The sequence below is a fragment of the Pseudonaja textilis genome, chromosome 2 (assembly GCF_049901715.1).
Source record: "Pseudonaja textilis isolate UNSWEBS1 chromosome 2, rPseTex1.2, whole genome shotgun sequence".
NCBI lineage: Eukaryota > Metazoa > Chordata > Lepidosauria > Squamata > Elapidae > Pseudonaja > Pseudonaja textilis.
The window spans coordinates 241039110-241058507 of record NC_141991.1 but is presented as its reverse complement, the minus strand read 5'-3'; the positions used below and the strand labels follow the sequence as shown (position 1 = coordinate 241058507).

The window sequence follows — 19398 nt, the reverse complement described above, 5'->3', positions numbered from 1 at the left end:
AAACAAACACAATCCTGCCTTTACTCCATTTCACAACCCTCTTCCATTGCAGCTTTAATCGCCTTGACTTACCTCCGTATGAATCTTTCGAAGAATTGCGAGAGAAGCTTCTTATGGCTGTTGAAAACGCTCAAGGATTTGAAGGAGTGGATTAAGTGGGCGCCTACTCCTGCTACTACTTCTTGTTGTTATTCTTCTTGTTATCTTATTAGTAAAACAAAGATTTTGTTCTCGGAGCAAGTTCTGCAAGCACTTTTTGATTTTCCAGCAGACTTTTTTCAGGAGATGGAGCAGAACGATTGCACAGTGGAGCAAGAAGCTTCTATCGATTGCCGATGTCTGAAGCCAGCAATGGGAAATAACTGTCTTTCACTTGTGGATTTCTGAAATTTCCACAACAAATTACCCACTGGTTGATGTATACTCTAATGACATTTCAACAGGACTTGTCTATTTATGTCATGCCTCTGTAGGCAAAAGCCCTTAATAAATGTTTTACATACTTTTTAATGGCAATGAATGGAATTAATCATTTTACAGGTATAGTATTACAAGTTCACGTTTACTTTGGAACAGTGATTTTCGAGTTTTATTTCCTTGCAATTAAAACAAACAATAATGTACTGGAAGAATGAATTCATTTTGTTTTCCTCTTAATTTGTCTAGACTGTATGTATGCCATAAGCGTTCGGTTCTGCCCAAAAATCTGCTTTTTATTGTTTTTAGCATCATGCTCTTCTGGTCTTTTTAGAATAAGTAATATTTTTTTGTAAGATATTTTCTGCAATTGGAAATATCCTAAAGTACCAAATGCCTTTTTAAATGTGTGCATTGTGGTTTCACAAACTGCAACAAAAGCAAAATTTGTGATGGGGTGGAGACAATATTTCTACAAACCGCCTGGATAGTTATAGGAAAACCATGACATATTCCAGCATGCCAAATCTCTCCTTCAGTAATGAAGTTGCTTCCCTATTTCTTAATAGTATTTATATGTATTATAGCATTTTTGGTGATGGGTTTGGGCACTATTGTCGTTGAGGGTGGGGTGGGGGAAATGTTTGATTGTTCGTTGTATAGTGACATTTACCAATTCTTTCCTCTCGCAATGGAGGCATTTTGAATGAATCCTGATCTTGCTTGATCTCAAGGCTGTAAAAAGTACTTTTCTGTTTGTATGCATTTGTCAGTATCTAAATGAGAAGGATTTTTCCCTTAATTTCTGATTGCACCACTTCTAGAAGCACTTTATGTACCACATGGAGATCTTTTTCTTTTTTTAAATCATAAATATTAATGTGATAGTATGCCTTCTCCTTGCCCATGTCTTTTTGGTGCAATATCTTTCAGTTGTGAAATCTGGCAATGGCTGTTGAAGTACGGAGGGGGAAAAACTAGAGAGAGCTGAACTTAGAGATATTAGTTGTATTTTGTGGTGTTGGGCTCCACCCCCACCAAAATTTATTTAATAAATGCAGTTATCTAGCCACTTTTATAACGTATGACATGTTGCATGAATAAATGATAATGCTTGTCTTGTAAATGTTATGTAATAGTTTAAGAGGGAAAGAACAAACAGATTTTTTTTCTCATCCATGGGAAGACAACTCGGAGCAGAACATATTTGATAAACCCACAAAGCTGAGCAACGTAATTTTGCCCTCAAATCTAAACTCAACCCATGAGTAACTATCCAACAAGGCTGAAGGCTTAAATAGGCTACTAAGATGATGCTAGATAGTTTCTAAACATCTCTATGGCATACAAGCGTTAGTTTTTCTAAATATGGCTTTTAAGGAAAAGTAAATGGACGCGTTGCTATTCAGCTAAGCAAAGGACCAGTTTTGACACTGTTCACTGCTTCCTTGCTCATTATTATAACTGGTCATCACACAGGCTTCACAGTCATTCTTAGAAACTGCTGGGTAGATACATGATGGCTTGTCCATGGATTTGGGAGAGAGGATACACTTGAAGAAAGCAAGGAATGTTAGACAAAGGCAAAACAAGTTGGAGGAAAATTTTATTCTCATGGCAGCCATTTTGTAAATGCCCAGCTCAGCCCAGTGGAAACTGTGTTGTGAGTACTTGCCTTCAACACTATCTGAAACTTAGAAATGCACTCAGCCAAAATAGACTGTTTGCTGGAGGTAATGCTCATGCTTGAGTAATTACTGTAGGCATTTTCACAAACAAGATTCGTAGTAGTGGTGCTTCCCTTTTTCTTTCCCCATTCCTTGATTTGGTAAGAGTTGGAAGGGATCTTGGAAGTCTTCTATCCAATCCCTGCTCAAGCAGGAGATCTTATACCATTTCAGACAAACGGCTGTCCAATCTCTTCTTTAAAACCTCCAGTGATGGAGCACCCACAACTTAAACTCCCTCAAATAGTGAAACGCTGCTATCAGGTCATCCCTCCTAGTCTTTCTTTTCATTAGATTCTCTCCGAAATATTGGTACAACCCAGTTTAGATCAGAAGCACCTTCTGGCTCAGAGTAAAGACAACAAGCGTATTTACTGGATTTCTTCTAAGTACAGCATACCTTTCAGACGTTGCTATACCACAGGTGCACGTTTAATTGAATAATTACTGGATATCCATGGTAGAAAAGACCTTTTTTTTCCCTTTCTGTTCTTTCAACTTACCTGTGCATTTTGAAATGATTTGATGGCAGTCTGGAAGAGTAAACTCTCATCAGATCTATTCAGAGTTTTGCAGCATTAATTCAGCATCAGAAAAATAAAAACAGATGGCTGATGCTTCATTTAATGTCTTTATAAACATAATAAGTAAATTTTACAAACCAGTTGTAGATTTCTCCAATATGGAGCAAACTCAAACAGAAACATGTTGCAAGTAACTTCAGCAGAGAAAACTTCCAGTTTCACTTTCCAGGTCAGCTCCCATTGGCTGGTCTGTTACCATGCCTACTCACTGACAGTTAACTATGTCTCTGCCAGTAAATTAATACTCCGACAAGATCATTTCAAAGGTACAGTGAAAGAACAGATATAGTCATTCAGTCCACTTTCCTTTTTCAACTTCTGGTTCTCCCACCTGGGCTGGCTGTCAACTCATAAAACATTTTGTATACACATTTTATAGTTGACAACGGAAAGAAGGGGGTGGGAGTTTCAAAGAGCAGGCAGCAGTGTAGAATCGAAAGTACATTCCATTCATATTTTCTTCAAACACTAGATGACTGAAGCTTCTGCCGGGGAAAAAAATCTAATTGGAGAGCATGATTGATGACTCTTGGCAATGGACATTTTTCATTGGATGATACCCCCAGAGGGGTGGGGGGAAAAGCAGGATCAAGGATGACAATGAATTACGTATCTCAGAGTTGGCTACGCCAGGTAAATGCCAGATGTAGAATGTTACCTTCAAATAAATCTTTTTTAGTTTTGGGAGTGTGGCTCGAGGCTCATGATTTAATTGGAATAACTGCCGGAATGCTGACCCTATCAATATATTGTGGCACATTCAGAAATAAGAGCCAATGAGTTCAGTCAGGCTTGGTCTCATGTAACTGGGTTTCCAAGAAGCTGCATTCCAGATATGTGGGGATTCCAACTCCAGAACTCTTTTTTTTTTATTTTAAATATTTTATTGAATAAAACAATTCAAACATTGAACATAGTGAAGTCGGTTTGACTTAACTTTTGGTCAGTGTTGCATAGATATATATTTTCCTATATACAATTATTCAAATATATGCATATATACATTTATTTGCTCATATATTTTCCAACATCATTGGTCCTATTTTCATCTCATACATTCATTTACTCTCTCAGCAGACCAACTTAAGACCTTCCTTTCTGCTCCCACCAGTGATAGAATCTATCCCAAATTGCATAATAATGCCGGCTTGTCTTTATTTTTCAACTCTAAAGTTAGCTTGTCCATTTCAGCGCATATCAAGATTTTGTTTATTACTTTGTCTTCACTCAGTATATCTGTCTCTTTCTAATTCTGGGCAAATGCTATCCTTGCTGCAGTAATAATATGTATAATCAAATATAGCTCATCCTTATTGTATTTTTTTTTGACAGGATCCCTAATAGAAAACATTCTGGTACATGATCTAATTTAAAACCCAACACCAGAACTCTTGAGGCAGCATGGTCAGCCAGATCAGAAAGGTTGAAATGTAGAATTAATTAACTAAAAACAAAAAAACCTAGTGGAAAAGGGAGATGAGAAAAAAAGGAATGCCTTAGGATGTCTCAATAGTTTGTGAGGATTAAAAACTCTGTGGCTGGAGTATTGTTTAAGGATGGGATCAAACATTTTTTTATAAAGCAATAATTAAAAATAAATAACTAGTTTAAAAATGGCTAATCATTCTATGCCTAGACTTAAAAGGACCAATTTTGTAACACACACAAAAAGGTCAGTAAATATTTAGCAAGATAATGCAACGCTCAGATGAGCATATTCTTGGAAAAAAAAATAACCCACCCAATTCACAGGAAAACAATCACATTATCAGTTGGGTGAAATCTTGTTTAAGTACTTCTTCCCTTCTATCTCCCCTACCACAATTTTAACAACCCTGTTCCTTATATGTTGTGTCCAAGGCAGCATATTGGATCAAAGAACCAGGCTGAATAAAATCTTAAATCTTTTGCATTTATTTGCAGCCCCAGAGACACAATGGAGGCCAAAGGGAACGGAAAGAAGGACCAGCAGAAAACTACTCTGGTCATTGATTATGAGGATACAACAAATAAGGAATTGCAAAACCTGAAAAGAAGTCCAGAAACTAACCATTGTAACTTTTAATGATGTAGAAGAGGGGAAATATTAAAATGGATTGAGATAAGTGGTTGCAGGAATAGATAGATAGATAGATAGATAGATAGATAGATAGATAGATAGAGAATTCTTTATTGGCCAAGTGTGATTGAACACACAAGGAATTTGTCTTTGGTGCATATGCTCTCAATGTACATAAAAGATACATTCAACAAGAATCATAAGGTACAACACTTAATGGTAATCATAGGGCACAGTAAGCAATCAATTGGACAAATAAATCAGTGCAATTACTCCGTATTCATGTACAGGTAGTCTTCAACTTACAACCATTCATTTAGTGACAGTTCAAAATTACAATGGCACATAAAAAAAAGTGAGACCATTCTTCACACTTACGACCATCACAGCTCCTTCACAGTTACATGATCAATATTCAGGCCTTAAGCAAGCAGCATGTATTTATGATGGTTGCAGAATCCTGGGGTCACATGATCACCATTTGTGAACTTCCTAGCTGTTTTTCAACAAACAAAGTCCATAGTGGAGAGTCAGATTTGCTTACTAATTGCCTAATTCTCTTTAACAACTGCAGTGATTGGCTTAACAATATGGCAAAAGTTGTAAAATTGGCTCATTTAACAACTGCCTTGCTTAGCCATGGAAATTCTGGTCCCAAATGTCATAAATCAAGGAATACCTGCAAAGATATTAACTACTTAAAGCATAAATGTCAATGAAACAGATCTAAGTTAGTTTTTATTTGGACTTCACCCGCTTTTTTTGGAAAATGACCTTTCAGCACATCATCAAAAGTCCATTATGGACCTTGATCCTAAGCTGTTAGCCATTTTTTTGCCTTGGGAGTCTTCTGAAAATACAGATAGATTAGTATTCCCTAAAGTACTAATCTATCTACAGATACATTAGTACTACCATGTTGAGTTTCCCATGCTCCCAATTTTTCAGGTGGAACGTATTTTGGTCTATACCCTAAGGAATGGTGCTATAATTGGACCCATTGAAAATATTTCAGTGTGTCGCAACGTTGCTTTTTCAAAAGGCACCTGGACTTTGCTTTTCCTTGAAGACATTATATTTCTCATCCAAGAAGCTTCTTCAGAAGTTTCTTGGATGAGAAGCAAAAACATCTTCAAGGAAAAACAAAGTCCAGTTGCCTTTTGAAAAAGCACTTTTGGGACAACCATGACCTGGGTGACTGAGAATATCCATAGATATTTCAGTGTGTCTCTCTGCATGTTTGTCTGTCACAGAGAGGGGGAGGAGATACAAAGCTATATTTCAGCTCAGCTCCAAAATTAATGGGGAACATCTTGTTGGAGAATGGAGGAGCAGAATGGAAGTAATTGACGAAGGAAAAACTCATCTAAGTAGAAACCTTTACTTGCCTTTGGCTTAATGAGGCCTGAGATAGAACTTTATGTTTGCTGGTTATAGTCCAACATTATCTGAAGTTGCTAGGTTAGAGAAAACGGTATCTTTGTTATTCAACTTTGGTGTCACAAACCTGAGTTCTAAGGACTCAGCTATTTTTCTGAAATGTCTGAAGTCTTCATACCCTAATTTTTGTGAATGCACAAAGATACCAAGTAGCATCTCTATGCCCTGGCAGCAAAAACAGACGCATCTTGTATACTCTTCCATTAGTCCTATTCTAATGCTGTGCTTTTATTCTCATGCTTACCTTAAAGGAAGAAGACCCTAAATTTCATTTATTCACAAAAAGGGAAGAGTAGAAGTGAATTATAACCCCAGAAAAAAATCTTATGCAAAGCCCAGTTTCAGTTTTGTCAATGAAACTTGTCAACTTCAGGCAAAATAAACTTGTTCCCTGAATAAATATGTGCTCCAAGCATTTGTGTCTGCATGCTCCTGCTAGATACTGAACAAAGGCAGACAAGGGCAACAAAATAGATGAATAATAGTTATAATTACTCATCAAATTTAATTTTCAATAAAATAAAGCCCCCTCCATGACCACATATGTATATATGAGACCGAACAGTCTCTGTTTTAATTCCTCTCTTTCCAAAGGAACTGCAAAAAACAACCCAACCTCAATACAGAGTAGAGATGGTTTGAAGGCAAATAAATGTAATATCAAAAATAAAAGGTACAGTGTAACTTCTGGAATAAGAGGAAAGACACGGGAACTTGATGAAGCTACCATAATAATTGGGCAGGGAAGGAATTCAGAAAGAGTTGATTTCATCCAGCAAATAAACCCTCCAAGAATCACACTTCAAAGGTGACTGCCCTTAGATCAGAGGTCTCCAAACTTGGCAACTTTTAAGACTTGTGACTTCAACTCCCAGAATTCTCATAGCTGGCTGGAGAATTCTGGGAGTTGAAGTCCACAAGTCTTAACGTTGCCAAATTTGGGGACCCGTTAGATAGTGAGGTGGTATGCCCTCCTTTGAGCTTCTAGCTTCTTTTGTTTCAAGCATCTTCTTTGAATCTTCAATGTGAATGAGACAACCCCATTTCTAGTTCATAGTTAAATTACGTGGAGAAAATTTGACAACATCTCTAAGGAAATAACAATATTACATTTTAGAGAAATGCTGTGTGTTATTCTCTTCCATTCTCAGTCATTTGTCTGGAAATTACAGATGTATATATGAACAAATTCGGGAACTTTCAGATGTCCAGTACAGATCCTGCTATGAACAAAGTCTGAACTTTGGCCCAGTCAAGTACATTGATAAGTACAGAAGCAACCCAGAGTTTTGGTGGCCAGGGAAATACAAATATTGAACTGAATTGCCTATGAGCCAATCCAAAATATGTTTGTTTTACCAACTCTTCTGACATTGAGTCATAACTGCCAGATGTACCTTTAGAGAGGTGGTTCATATCCTCCTTCCCAAATGGTATAATTTCTTTGCATTTTTTTGGAAATAAATGTTGAATAGATCTCAGTTAATGATGGGGCATAGCAATGAGTTTCAATCTCTTTATTTCTCTCCTCTTCATATCTAGCCTGGTTGAATCCCAGGCTTCACCAGACTCAGAAAAGAAACTAAAATAGGATTTTTATCTTCCCATACAGTCAACTGTTACTGTATGAAAAGGAGCCATCTTCACAAGTGATGAGAACTCCTTGTTGGTGGTTGGGTAACAGGGTGGAATGGCCGTGAACTACCAAAAGATAATGTTAGAAAGACAACTCATGATGGAAATAGGCTTTGAGATTAATAGCTATGGGAAGCAAAACAACCTCCAGGTTTGTGATAGCAAGCTAAATCCCAGTGTGCTCTTGTCACAGTCAGTGAGTGCCAGTAATCTTCTGTATCACCACTGATACCAGTCACCTATCAGTAGTCCCCATCCCACTTTCCATCAGGTACATGGTGGGCATCAAAAATGGTAGCTAAAGTTAGGAATCTGGAGACAGCTAGGATTAAACCTCATTAAAACCAGGCACTATCCCTTCAAGGAAATTGTCTTGAAGATTCTTTTTATTTCTTTCATCTTAGACCGCTGACTGATCAATGAAAATATCAATCAAAATATCTGTGCCTCTCCTCACCTTGTGCCCTTTGCTCTTCCCCCAATAGGCCACTGATCTGATAACTGGTTGTGTACTTGCCCTTTCCACTCATGTGGTGCCAGGACTGTCCATCTCCAAGCTTGCTCTTTTTGTTGGCATTTTATCTGCAATGGGAACTTTAACCCATGAAAGAAGATTGGATTTCTTCATTTGTATGCTTTGATGGAAATATAAGCAGCCTAGCACGCAGCTCTGCTGTTTTAATAACATGCAAGTTACTACAAGTAACATGAAAACAAGCTAGACCAGTAGATTGGGGCAGTTGCTGAGATTAAGATGCTCAAATATTGCCCCCCCCCCCCAAAAAAAAAGTTCTTTACTATTCTGAAGTTTTAGAAAGAAAACTACATTTAAAAATTGAAGGGGAAAAATGCATGGAGAGATTGTGGGGGGAAATATCAGTTTTCCAATACTTTGTATGTAGCATGGCTGAGGTTGATATGCAAGCAGATAATCTTCCAATACAGCTATTAATAGCCTTGGAATTGCAGCTTCTATATAATCAGGAAGTCTTAACTACCACACCAAATTAAGTATATTACAACTCAAAGGTACACAATGCATTTAAACAGGTCATGGAGGTGACTGAGTGCACATGCACACAATCTCATTGGTTAGTTTAGGGTATTGTTCAAGTCTAAAATATGGCATGATTTAGTAACCAACTGAAGTCCATTGTCTGAATTTCAACTAACCAGCTCAAGTGTGTTGTCAGATACTTAGATTGTTGCTCCTGGAAGTTGTAGCCCAACACATCTAAAGGGTATTATATTGGAAATGCCATGATAGGTTCTTTGATTGAACATTTTGTTCTGTTCGGGATATAGAGAGCTAATCTTCAAGTTTATGTTTGAAGATCTCAAGGGAAATAGGCTCTTCTAACCCTAGCAGTAATTTCTCCCATTGTTGAGCTACATTTTACTATCAAGCAATTCTCATTTCCTGTACTATGAGTTCATATGAACTATCTCTCCCTCTGGAGTGGCAAACAAATAATTGGTCTCTTCAATGGGACTATATATTGGGGATATCAAGAATATTTTCATTTCCATTTAAAACATCTGGAGCTTTCATCATAATTGTTCATAAGTCTTCTTCCCCCTTCCATAATCTTGATGTCATCAACTGAACATAATTTTTGTTATTTGAAACAATCTTGGTTTCCACACTTTAAAAAAAAACTTTAGAAACCATCATCACTGGCTACAAATTTGTATGCTAGATTCATGTTGGCTGAATATTATGGAAGACTGGTTTCTTCTTTGTGATTTCTTCCTAATAGGATTTGTGTACCAAAACGAGAGTATGCAATCATGCATACATTTCTTTTGGGTTTTTTTGAGCCACAGTGTCCCATGACCGTTCTTTTTACATTTACAACCATTACAGCATCTCTCGGGTCACCTGATTAAATTCAGACACTTGGCAACTGACTCATATTTATGACTGTTGCAGTGTCCTAGGGTCATATGATCCCCTTCTGCAACCTTCTGACAAGCAAATTTGAGCCATGGTGGTGCAGTGGTTAGAGTGCAGTACTGCAAGCTTCTGCTACTGACTGCTGGCTACCTGTGATTTGGCAGTTCAAATCTCACCAGGCTCAAGGTTGACTCAGCCTTCCCTCCTTCCGAGATGAGTAAATGAGGACCCAGATTGTTGGGGGCAATAGGCTGACTCTGCAAACCACTTAGGGCTGTAAAGCACTGCAAAACAGTATATAAGTCTAAGTGCTAGTGCTATTTTGTGAAAGATTACATCAATCTGCTGTCCTGGATTCCTGCCCCAATTTAATAGCACTATTGACTGGGACAGTGTAGGGAAAGAATGAAATTGCAGTATTATCCTTACAGGCACAATTCTAAGCATTGTACAATTGAGTCTTATTGTGTTCAGTAGTACTTCTAAAAGGATGAGTTGGACCGTGAGCTTTTTATTTTTAAATTAGTTTTGTTCATCCTATTCAGTTCCCAAATATTGTATTTATTTCTTTACAGAATGGTGTTAGTAGACCTTTGCTGACATTTTGAAGGCAACTTCCAAAATTGAAATGATATTAATTAACGTCATGATTTATTAATGTGTCATGCAAGGCTGTGAAATCTCAAGTACTCAGAACAGTATCTTCAGAACAGAGTGCCAACTTCAGATTGGGAAGCAGAGCAGAGTGGAATATGATGTGAAGAAGTACCATAAAATCATAGAAACATAGGGCTGGAAGGGTTCTTGGAAATCTTCTAGTCCAACCCCCTACTTATAACCAGTCAAACGGTTGTCCAGTCTATGTTTGAAAACCATTGGGTGACCTTATTTATCCATTTGGCTGAATTGTTAGTCACTTTTTAGATCCTTCAGCTACAGCGAATTAAGTTTTAAATGACAGAATTCCCAATTTTGATCAAGATTTGGCTGTGCTGCTTCTGCAGAAAGCCTGAGAAAGATTTGCCTCTTTTCTCTTGGCAAATAGCCTTCTGAAATTCAAAAGTCATCACCCATAGCAAGCCAGCTCACTGCTCCATTAAATGCACTCTTGTAAACATTAATTTGAATTTGAATCTAGGATTTTAGGGAAGAATTTTACCAACCCTACCTGCAGGGTTTTATTTATAATTACAGGCTATCTTTTCAAAGCAACATTATTATTGTCTGATCAATTTGTATGCATGAGTATCCAGGATATGCATCTTTAGATATTAATATTAGTGCCAGTATTTTCTTTTAACTGAGCTTTTTTTCCCCTCTTGGTGATCTTTGCTTCCATGAATTTAAATCACTTTAGAAATTAATTTATGCTTCCAGGGTTTTAGATGCCAAAGAGACAAGAAAGCAGCTCCACATTAGCAAATGTGGATATTTTGGGAATTTAACCTTCATTTGGAGATAAAGCACTCCCATAAATTTAGAGAATGCCCATAGAAGTTTCATTCTTTTTCCACTTTCTAGGAAAAAGTTGATTTGAAGACTTCAAGTTCTTCCCACTGCTACAAAGATCTAATTATTAGGTTAATTTTAATTGGGTGCAATAATTTCATTAAGTGCAGCTAAGTATCTAAGTCTAATCCAGTTATGAAAAGGTTTGAAAACCCAAGACAATGCTTTAAAAGAAAATGAAATCCCAGAGAATTGAAACAAATGTAAAAAAAAACAACTAAGGCAAATCTGCAGTTAATTGAATTTAAGGTGGTAAGCAAATTCTTGTTGCAACCTGAGCAAAGCCGTGTTGTCATGGAGAGAGAAAGGAGCACATTTTCTGAATTGATGGTGCCATTAACCGCAAGTCCTGTCTTGTGATCTATCCATTTATGGCCATTGAGTGTGGAGGGACTGACGTATTTAACCGAATATGTCATTCAGTGAATTTCAGTTAAATTTACATGCTCTGTATTTGAACCTTTCCCAACCTTTCTGTTACCTTTAAATTTAAAACATGATGACAATTGTGAAGTGATTCCAAGGTCAGACCCAATCATTTAGGTCAATTGTGTCTTATAGTAAGTAGAGAATGAAAATATGAAAAGTCAGATTTCCATCTGAATATATCTTGATTGATGATACTGTTGACTAAGAAAACCAAGAGAATTGATTGAGATGCACTCATTCTTTCCTTTTACTGTACTGACCTGAAAAAAAGACCCATAAGTCTTGTCCCCTGAATAATGAAGCTTTAATTGAAGGATTGGCTTAAATTCGCTGAGGATATTATAATGGAGGCAAAAGAGACTTTGAACACACACACACACACACACACACACACACACACACACACACGTGTATTTAATCTTCTCTTGGCTGGGGTATCATAAAATCAGGATTCTCTTCATTTTGGTAAACCTGCCCAAAAGAAATTAGAAGGACTAAGTCATGTATAATGTGGAGTCTTTCATGTCCTCTGAGCTTGGTTATTTGCTGAAAACATCTCATTACCCAACTAAGTAACATAATCAGAGTTAGTGGGTATGGGCTTTGCTCCTGGTTTACATGCAGTAACTAGCCCTGTCAATGTTGGTAAAGGTGCGGGGTTTTTTTCCCTTTGGTAGTTCCTTGATCATATAATTATAATTATATAATTATAAACAGGTATATAAACAGTATATATACAGGGATCAAACCCCACACTCACTAGCTCTGATTATGTAAGAACTTCTAGTGTTAAACTACAAATTATGGGGTCCCTGGTGCTTTCTGCACATTGTTGTTTTATTGCAGATGATTCATTACCCAAGTAGACACTGATGAAGTTTCCTAGTTGGGTAAAAAAACAACCAAGCTCAAAGAGCATCAAGGACCACACAGTTTAACCCTGAGCTTCAAATATTCTCTTCTATTGAAACTACATATTAATTGACAGGCCGAGGATATAATATAATAATATAATATAATATAATATAATATAATATAATATAATATAATATAATATAATATAATATAATATAATATAATATAATATAATATAATATTACAATACAATACCATACAATATAGGATATAATATAGGGGGCGTGCATAAGTGCACCAATGTGCCTACCGTCCCTGTCCTATTGTTTCTTTTTATTTTTCTTATATGAATCCATTTCATGTACTCATCACTATGTCTATACTTATACCTGTAATCTTATAATTGCTTGACAAAATAAATAAATAAAATAAAATAAATTCACTGCTGGATTTTAGAGAGGAAGTGATGGATGAATGGGACTCATCTCTCTTCCTGATTTTGCTGAGAGAGAGGGGTTTGTAAAGCCAGGGTGACAAATGCTGATTGATTGTGATTGTTCCCAAGCCACTTGGAACCGATGGTTGAATCTTGAAAAAGGTATCCATCACTGTTTAGAAGAAAAAACCCATTCATGAGCAGTTTGTTTTCTTTTGCTGCAATAATACATATGTGTTGGGAGACAAGGCAAAAGAAAACAACTTGGTTGTCCTCTCCTCACGTCCATGATTTCAATGTATAATCCTAAACTGGTCTTTTCCGTAGATTTCTTTATTTTTATTTAAATCTTTCCAGGCACATAATATCCCAAGCAGAGTCAGTGAAATTTCTTTTCCCCCCACCCTCCAAATCCTATTCTTACGATCAGAGGTTTCCAAACTTGGCAACTTTAAGACTTGTGGACTTCAACTCTCAGAATTCTCCAGCCAGCTATGCTGGCTGAGGAATTCTGGGAGTTGAAGTCCACAAGTTTTTTTTTTTAAATTAAACTTTATTCAGTTTTTCCAACAATTTTAAAAAAAACAGTTGCATCAATGTTGAAGACTTCATTTACATTTCTTAACCATAGTGTTATACTTAATTTTCTATTACATTGCAATTATTGCATATTACTTTTTCTATTAATTCTCTATTCCTTACTCCTTGCTTATGCCACTTGCTACATAAGTCCACAAGTCTTAAAGTTGCCAGGTTTGGAGACCCATGAATTAGATAAAACAAGAATGTAAGCAAGATCTGTTCTTGCTTCAGAATCCACGTGAAACCTTTGGAAGGTGACCTCGCTGTGTTTTTAAAAATTTACAAAACAATCTCTCAGTCTGAGTGAGGATCACAGCAAAAGGTTCTAGTTGTTCCCAATGAAATTCGCCACGTGGCCTAACTTTTGGGATTGTAAAACCAGTTCTGAAAAAGAGAAGCAACCTGAAACAATTATTTTGCAAGTTGTTTGTAGTTCCAAAAGTCAAGGTGGCAATACAACGTACCCTGAATTCTTTGTAGATAGAAAAGTGATCTATAAATACCCATAAAGTAAATTAAACAGATTGACAGATTGTAAGTTTCTATTCAACATTGCTGGCTATAGGTCGTCCTTGATTTGCAACCATTCATTTAGTGACTGTTCGAAGCACTGAAAAAAGTGACTCATATTTATGATGTCCCGGGCAGTGGTGAGATTCAAATTATTTTACTACTGGTTCTGTGGGCGTGGCTTGGTGGGCGTGGCAGGGGAAGGATACTGCAAAATCCCCATTCCCTCCCCACCCCACTAACCTGCTTTCCAGCTCCGTTCTCCTGTGCAGGGCAACCAAAGAAGACCTAGCTGATCAGCTGGGACTCGGGAGGCAGCGAATAGATGGGGCGGGGCCAGTCAGAGGCGGTATTTGCCGGTTCTCCGGACTACTCAAAATTTCTGCTACCGGTTCTCCAGAACTGGTCAGAACCTGCTGAATACCACCTCTGGTCACATGTTCCCCTTTTGCGACCTTCCGACAAGCAAAATCAATGGGGAAGCCAGATTCACTTAACTAACTTAACAAACTCAGTGATTCACTTAACAACAGTGGCAAGAAAGGTTGTAAAATGGGGCAGAACTCATTTAACAACTGTCTAACTTAGCAACAGAAATTGTGGACTCCTCTGTGGTTGTAAGTCGAGGACTACCTATAAGCGGGAGAGTACTTTCCTCCTAGCATCTCTACCTCCACCCCAAATCGAATATTTTCTATTTTCAAATCTTGAGGAAGCTCTTCAGATCACGGTAGGAACCACACAAAGTAGCAGATGAGGAAGGAGAACAAAAGAAGGTCAGTTGTATAAGCTGAAGTCCACATACACGGTGTTGAATGTCGTCTTGTAGACAAGTCCATGTGCATCAATGGAATCTGTTTAAATATATGGCTATATTGGTACCAAAAAAAAAATGTTCTTTCATTGATGATCGTCCTTTTTTTCCCCCCCACTGTATTTTGTTAAGAGAAACAGTTGTCTTTTGATTATTATTTTTTCATGGCAAAAGATCGATATGACAAAATGAAGTGTTGTACCCCAATGATCCAATCTGTTAAAAAGTTTAATAAAGAGTTATAGAATTTGACACATTTTGTACCTTAAATGATGTGGTCTCTCTCACTTTTCTTTTTCCTGACAAAACAAATTTTAATAGTGCAAAAAAAAGAAAGTTAATCAAATACAAACTAAAGATACAAATTAAGAAGGGGAAAAAAAATCTACCTTATATACTTATCAATAGTCCCTGATTTAACCAAAGAATTCACTGCTACAATACAAACAACACGAAATATTATCATAAAATATAAACAAATCTCTGGGCTGTTTCTTTTTAAGGTTGTATTTGGACTACAAGTACTTCTCTTTCTTTCCCCTGCCCTGTGGCCTTGGCTGGATCCAAACCCTAAACTCAACTAGATGCATTTCCAAGAGAAGAATGACACTCTGGTGTCAGCCTGGTCTCAGTAGTGCATGCCAGGTTGGCTTGTTCCTCCCCAATTGGGATAAAAATAACGGGGGGGCGGGCTTGTACTTGACTGACTGGTGTTCAGCAGCAGCAGCCAAAGGTCTGGGCCTCTGAGGGTCCAGGTTCTGAGCATGAGGTCAGAGGTCCAGAACATGGTATTAAGTATTGGGGAGAACTCCAATGACACTTAAGCGCTAGTTCTCAGTGCCAGCCTGAACCAACATTCTGTGTACCCCATCATTCATATAATGTACGTCCCCCAGTAACCAGTCTGTCTTACTGACCAGTTGGGGGAAGACTCCATACATACACATACCCTGGGAGTTCGCAGGGGTTCGGGAAGTTCAGGAAGGCCGGAAGTGGGCCTGTTTCTGGCTTCTAGAGAGCTTCTGGAGCTTGGGGAGGCCATTTTCACCCTCCCAGAGGCTTGAGGAAAGCCTCCAGAGCCCGGGGAGGGCAAAAACTCCCTCAACCGTGGTGCAGGAGGCTGACTAGACCATGCCCACCATGGCCACCCCCACCCAGCAACCGGGCAGAGAACCTGTTGCTAAAATTTTTGAAGCCCACCCCTGCACACACCCCTGCCCTGCCTTTAATTTGGAGAGGAGGATACCAGATCCTTTCTATGGATTCCCGAGTGACCTTATGCACTCACCCTTGAAGCCTCTTCTCTATGTCTGAGCTCTTGTGCCACCCCACATTGGCTCTCTGTCACTTCCTATCAGCTCCTGTAGAAGCATATCTTCTTCCCCAATGTTCTTTCTTGGATCTTTAGGCTCAATCGTCTTTGATTATCTTTATACCATCTTTCGACATCTGCTCTTTTTAAAAACAATGTATCCTGCCTTTATTGCTCTATAAAGAACTCAAGGCAGGTGAACATACATAATCTTTCTTCCTCCTCTTTTTCCCTCCATAACAACAACATTGTGAGATACGTTGGGCTGAGAAAGAATGACTGGCCCAAAGTCACCCAGCTGTTTTTCATGGCCAAAGGTGGGGCTAGAAATCACAGTCTTCTGTTTTTTTCAGGCCAGGTTCTCATGTGGCCCCTTGGGAAAATTAAATTGCCCACCCCTGACCTGGAGGCTGCACAAGAGTACACCCCATTTTTGCATGGCCTCCGTAGCCTTTGAAAAGCATGTAAGAATGGAGCATTCTTTCAAGAACAGTTGTTGGATGTTGGTGAATGCTAGTTTGTCATCCAAGACGTCACATAAGAGAAATTGGCCTAGAAACCGGGAAACTGTGAGTTCTAGTCCCACCTTAGGCGTGAATGCCAGCTGGGTGACCTTGTCATAGGTTCACCATCACTGTCCTATTCCTTGACACCTACCTACCAAACAATACCCTCCACAAATTAATTCATAATTTAGTTCATTTGAGAAGATGTTCAGGCGCAAGGATAGACTAGAACAGGGATCTCCAAACTTGGCAACTTTAAGACTTGCGGTTTAACTCGCAGAATTCTCCAGGCAGCATGGTTAGCTGGGTAATTCTGGGAGTTGAAGTCCACAAGTCTTAAGGTTGCCAAATTTGGAGAGCCCTAGACTAGAGCAATGCCTGAATTCTTGCAGTGCCAGTCTGTTTCCCAGCCACAAATCCAAGCTCTAAAAAAATTGGCATATACTCCTCAACATCCAATTGACCCCTATTCTGGGCAGTAGGAAAGTCATGAAAACCTCCCTGGGGGGGAATAAATATGTTCCCTCTTTTAGTGAGGTATTTATTTTATCTAGTTTTTAAGTGCCTGGGGTGTAAGTGAAACCAGATGTTTCATTATGATTGTAATTGTTGCTCTATTCTTTTAATTTTACTTAGAGACAATGACTAAACAAGCCTCTCAGAGACCGTATGGATTGTAGAGATGTCAAACTAGCGACTCACGGGCCAGATGCATCACGTGCAAGCCACGCCCACCCCAGCTCCGCAAAAGGGGAAAACACCGTGAAACATCACATGACGGCAACGTGACACGGCATGGATTAGAGTGATATAGCCGTAATTAGAGTGGTGGATTAGACACCCATGGATTAGAGTGATATAGCTATAATAAAAATAAAGTCAGTAGGAGTGTCATTTTGTAAAAACAAATATTAAGCCTGAATGAAGCTTGCCTAAAATCTCAAACCGTGATGGCGAACCTATGGCCTGCGGGCCAGAAGTGGCCGGCAGAGCCATATCTGCTGGCATGCGAGAGGTCACCCAGATGAGCCCCACTGTGCATGTATGTGTGCCCCCTACCAACCAGCTAATTGTCCGGTATGTGCTGCATATGCGTGGGGGAAAGCATACGCAGAAGATGCGCACGCATACGCAGGGGGCGTGGTGTGCAGGAGGGTCGCATGTGCATGCACAGAGGTACGCGGCATGGGGGGGTCATACGTGCATGTGCAGGGGGCGGGGGGAGCACACACATTGCATCATGGGTGCAGGCACTTTCAGCACGCGATGTGGAAAAGGTTATCCATCACTGATCGAGAAGGTTTTTTTGCTGAAGAACTTTCTTCTGTATGGAAAACCACTGCATTGAAACGACTAAAAGTTGCACCTTCCAGGCTTGATGTGCATTTGCACAGACAACAAGTCAGTGCACATTGAAGCATGACAGCTGTGAACACTGGAAACATGTTTCTGCAAGGGGCATCTTCCAGCAACACGCCTAAAGGCCGCTCTTTCGTGCAAGCTCACACGGAGGAAAATTGAGCTTGTGTGATGTTTCCCATTGCATTCCTATACTATATAATGTGCTCATTTTAGCCACGTTCTGTCGTGTCCAGGGGCCTAATTGTAATTTATGTCCTTTTCTGTGCCGGTATGAGAAGCAACTCCACTCGGCTGGTTCTGCCTTATTTCTCTACCCTCCATCCTTCTGGCATTCTCTCATGTGTTAGATTAGGAGGAGGACAAGCCATGAAATCAGTTTTTTAAACAAAAGGGCAGAACTTTGAACCTTAGCTCAAAGTTAAAGAGTAATAACAAACAAAGAGGGATCAATGCCTGGCAAATATTGGTTGTGTGTGACTTGTGGACATTCCAATTTGAAAAATGTCATTTTCCCTCTGCAAACCATTCCCTCTAACACACACACACACACACACACACACACACACACACACACACATCTATAAAAAACTATCACTTTAAAGTAGCGAAAGTCCTCATGAGATTCTGCCTATGGTTATGGTAGCCCTCAACTTACATTCGTTTAGCAGCCGAAGTTACAATGGCACTGAAAAAGGTGATTTACAACCAATCCTTGGCAACCAGTGTGTATTTACAAAAGTTGCAGCATCCCAGAGTGATCCTTCTCAGCCAGCTTCCGGCAAACCAAGTCGATGCAGGTAGCTGAATTCGTTTAATGACCACATTTAACAACTCCAGGGGTTTGCTGAACAAGCATGGCAAAAATGGTCGTAAAATCAGGGACATCTCACTGAGCAACTGCCTTGCTTAATAACAGAAATTCTGGACAATTGTGGTTGTAAGTCGAGGATTATCAGTACTTTATATTGGCTATTTCTTTAAATACTCAAATCAGTTTTTCTTGGAAATATATATAGGGAAAATTGGTTCAAGAGGAGTGACTTGATAGAGATATGCCTGAAGGGAGAATCAATTGATGTGTTCTCATGTCAGTCTTCCTTCATCCAAAACTGATTCTCTCTTCAGGCATATCTCTTATCAAGCCATTCCTCTTGAACCAGTTTTATTCATATTTTACAGAAATAGAAATAGAAATTTTATAAGTAAAGGTTCCCCTCGCATATACGTACTAGTCATTTTCGGCTCTTGGGGGCAGTGCTCATCTCCATTACAAAGCCGAAGAACCAGCGCTGTCCGAAGACATCTCCGTGGTCATGTGGCTGGC

The 19398-nt window shown here is 38.8% G+C and overlaps 1 protein-coding gene across 19 annotated transcripts in view; it reads left to right on the top strand.

Moving 5' to 3' along the window:
- NEDD4L (NEDD4 like E3 ubiquitin protein ligase) overlaps nucleotides 1-3415 on the top strand; it is a 301315-nt gene extending 297900 nt beyond the window's left edge. For 13 of the 19 annotated variants that reach the window (XM_026715378.2, XM_026715363.2, XM_087927430.1 and 10 more), the window contains one exon: nucleotides 53-1543. In XM_026715378.2, the coding sequence (XP_026571163.1) occupies nucleotides 53-155 (103 nt within the window). In that variant the 3' untranslated portion in view covers nucleotides 156-1543. Of the gene's footprint in view, nucleotides 1-52 lie in introns of all 19 variants that reach the window. The other 6 variants (XM_087927427.1, XM_087927425.1, XM_087927423.1 and 3 more) reach the window with 1 other exon arrangement.
- Nucleotides 3416-19398: the final 15983 nt, after the last annotated feature.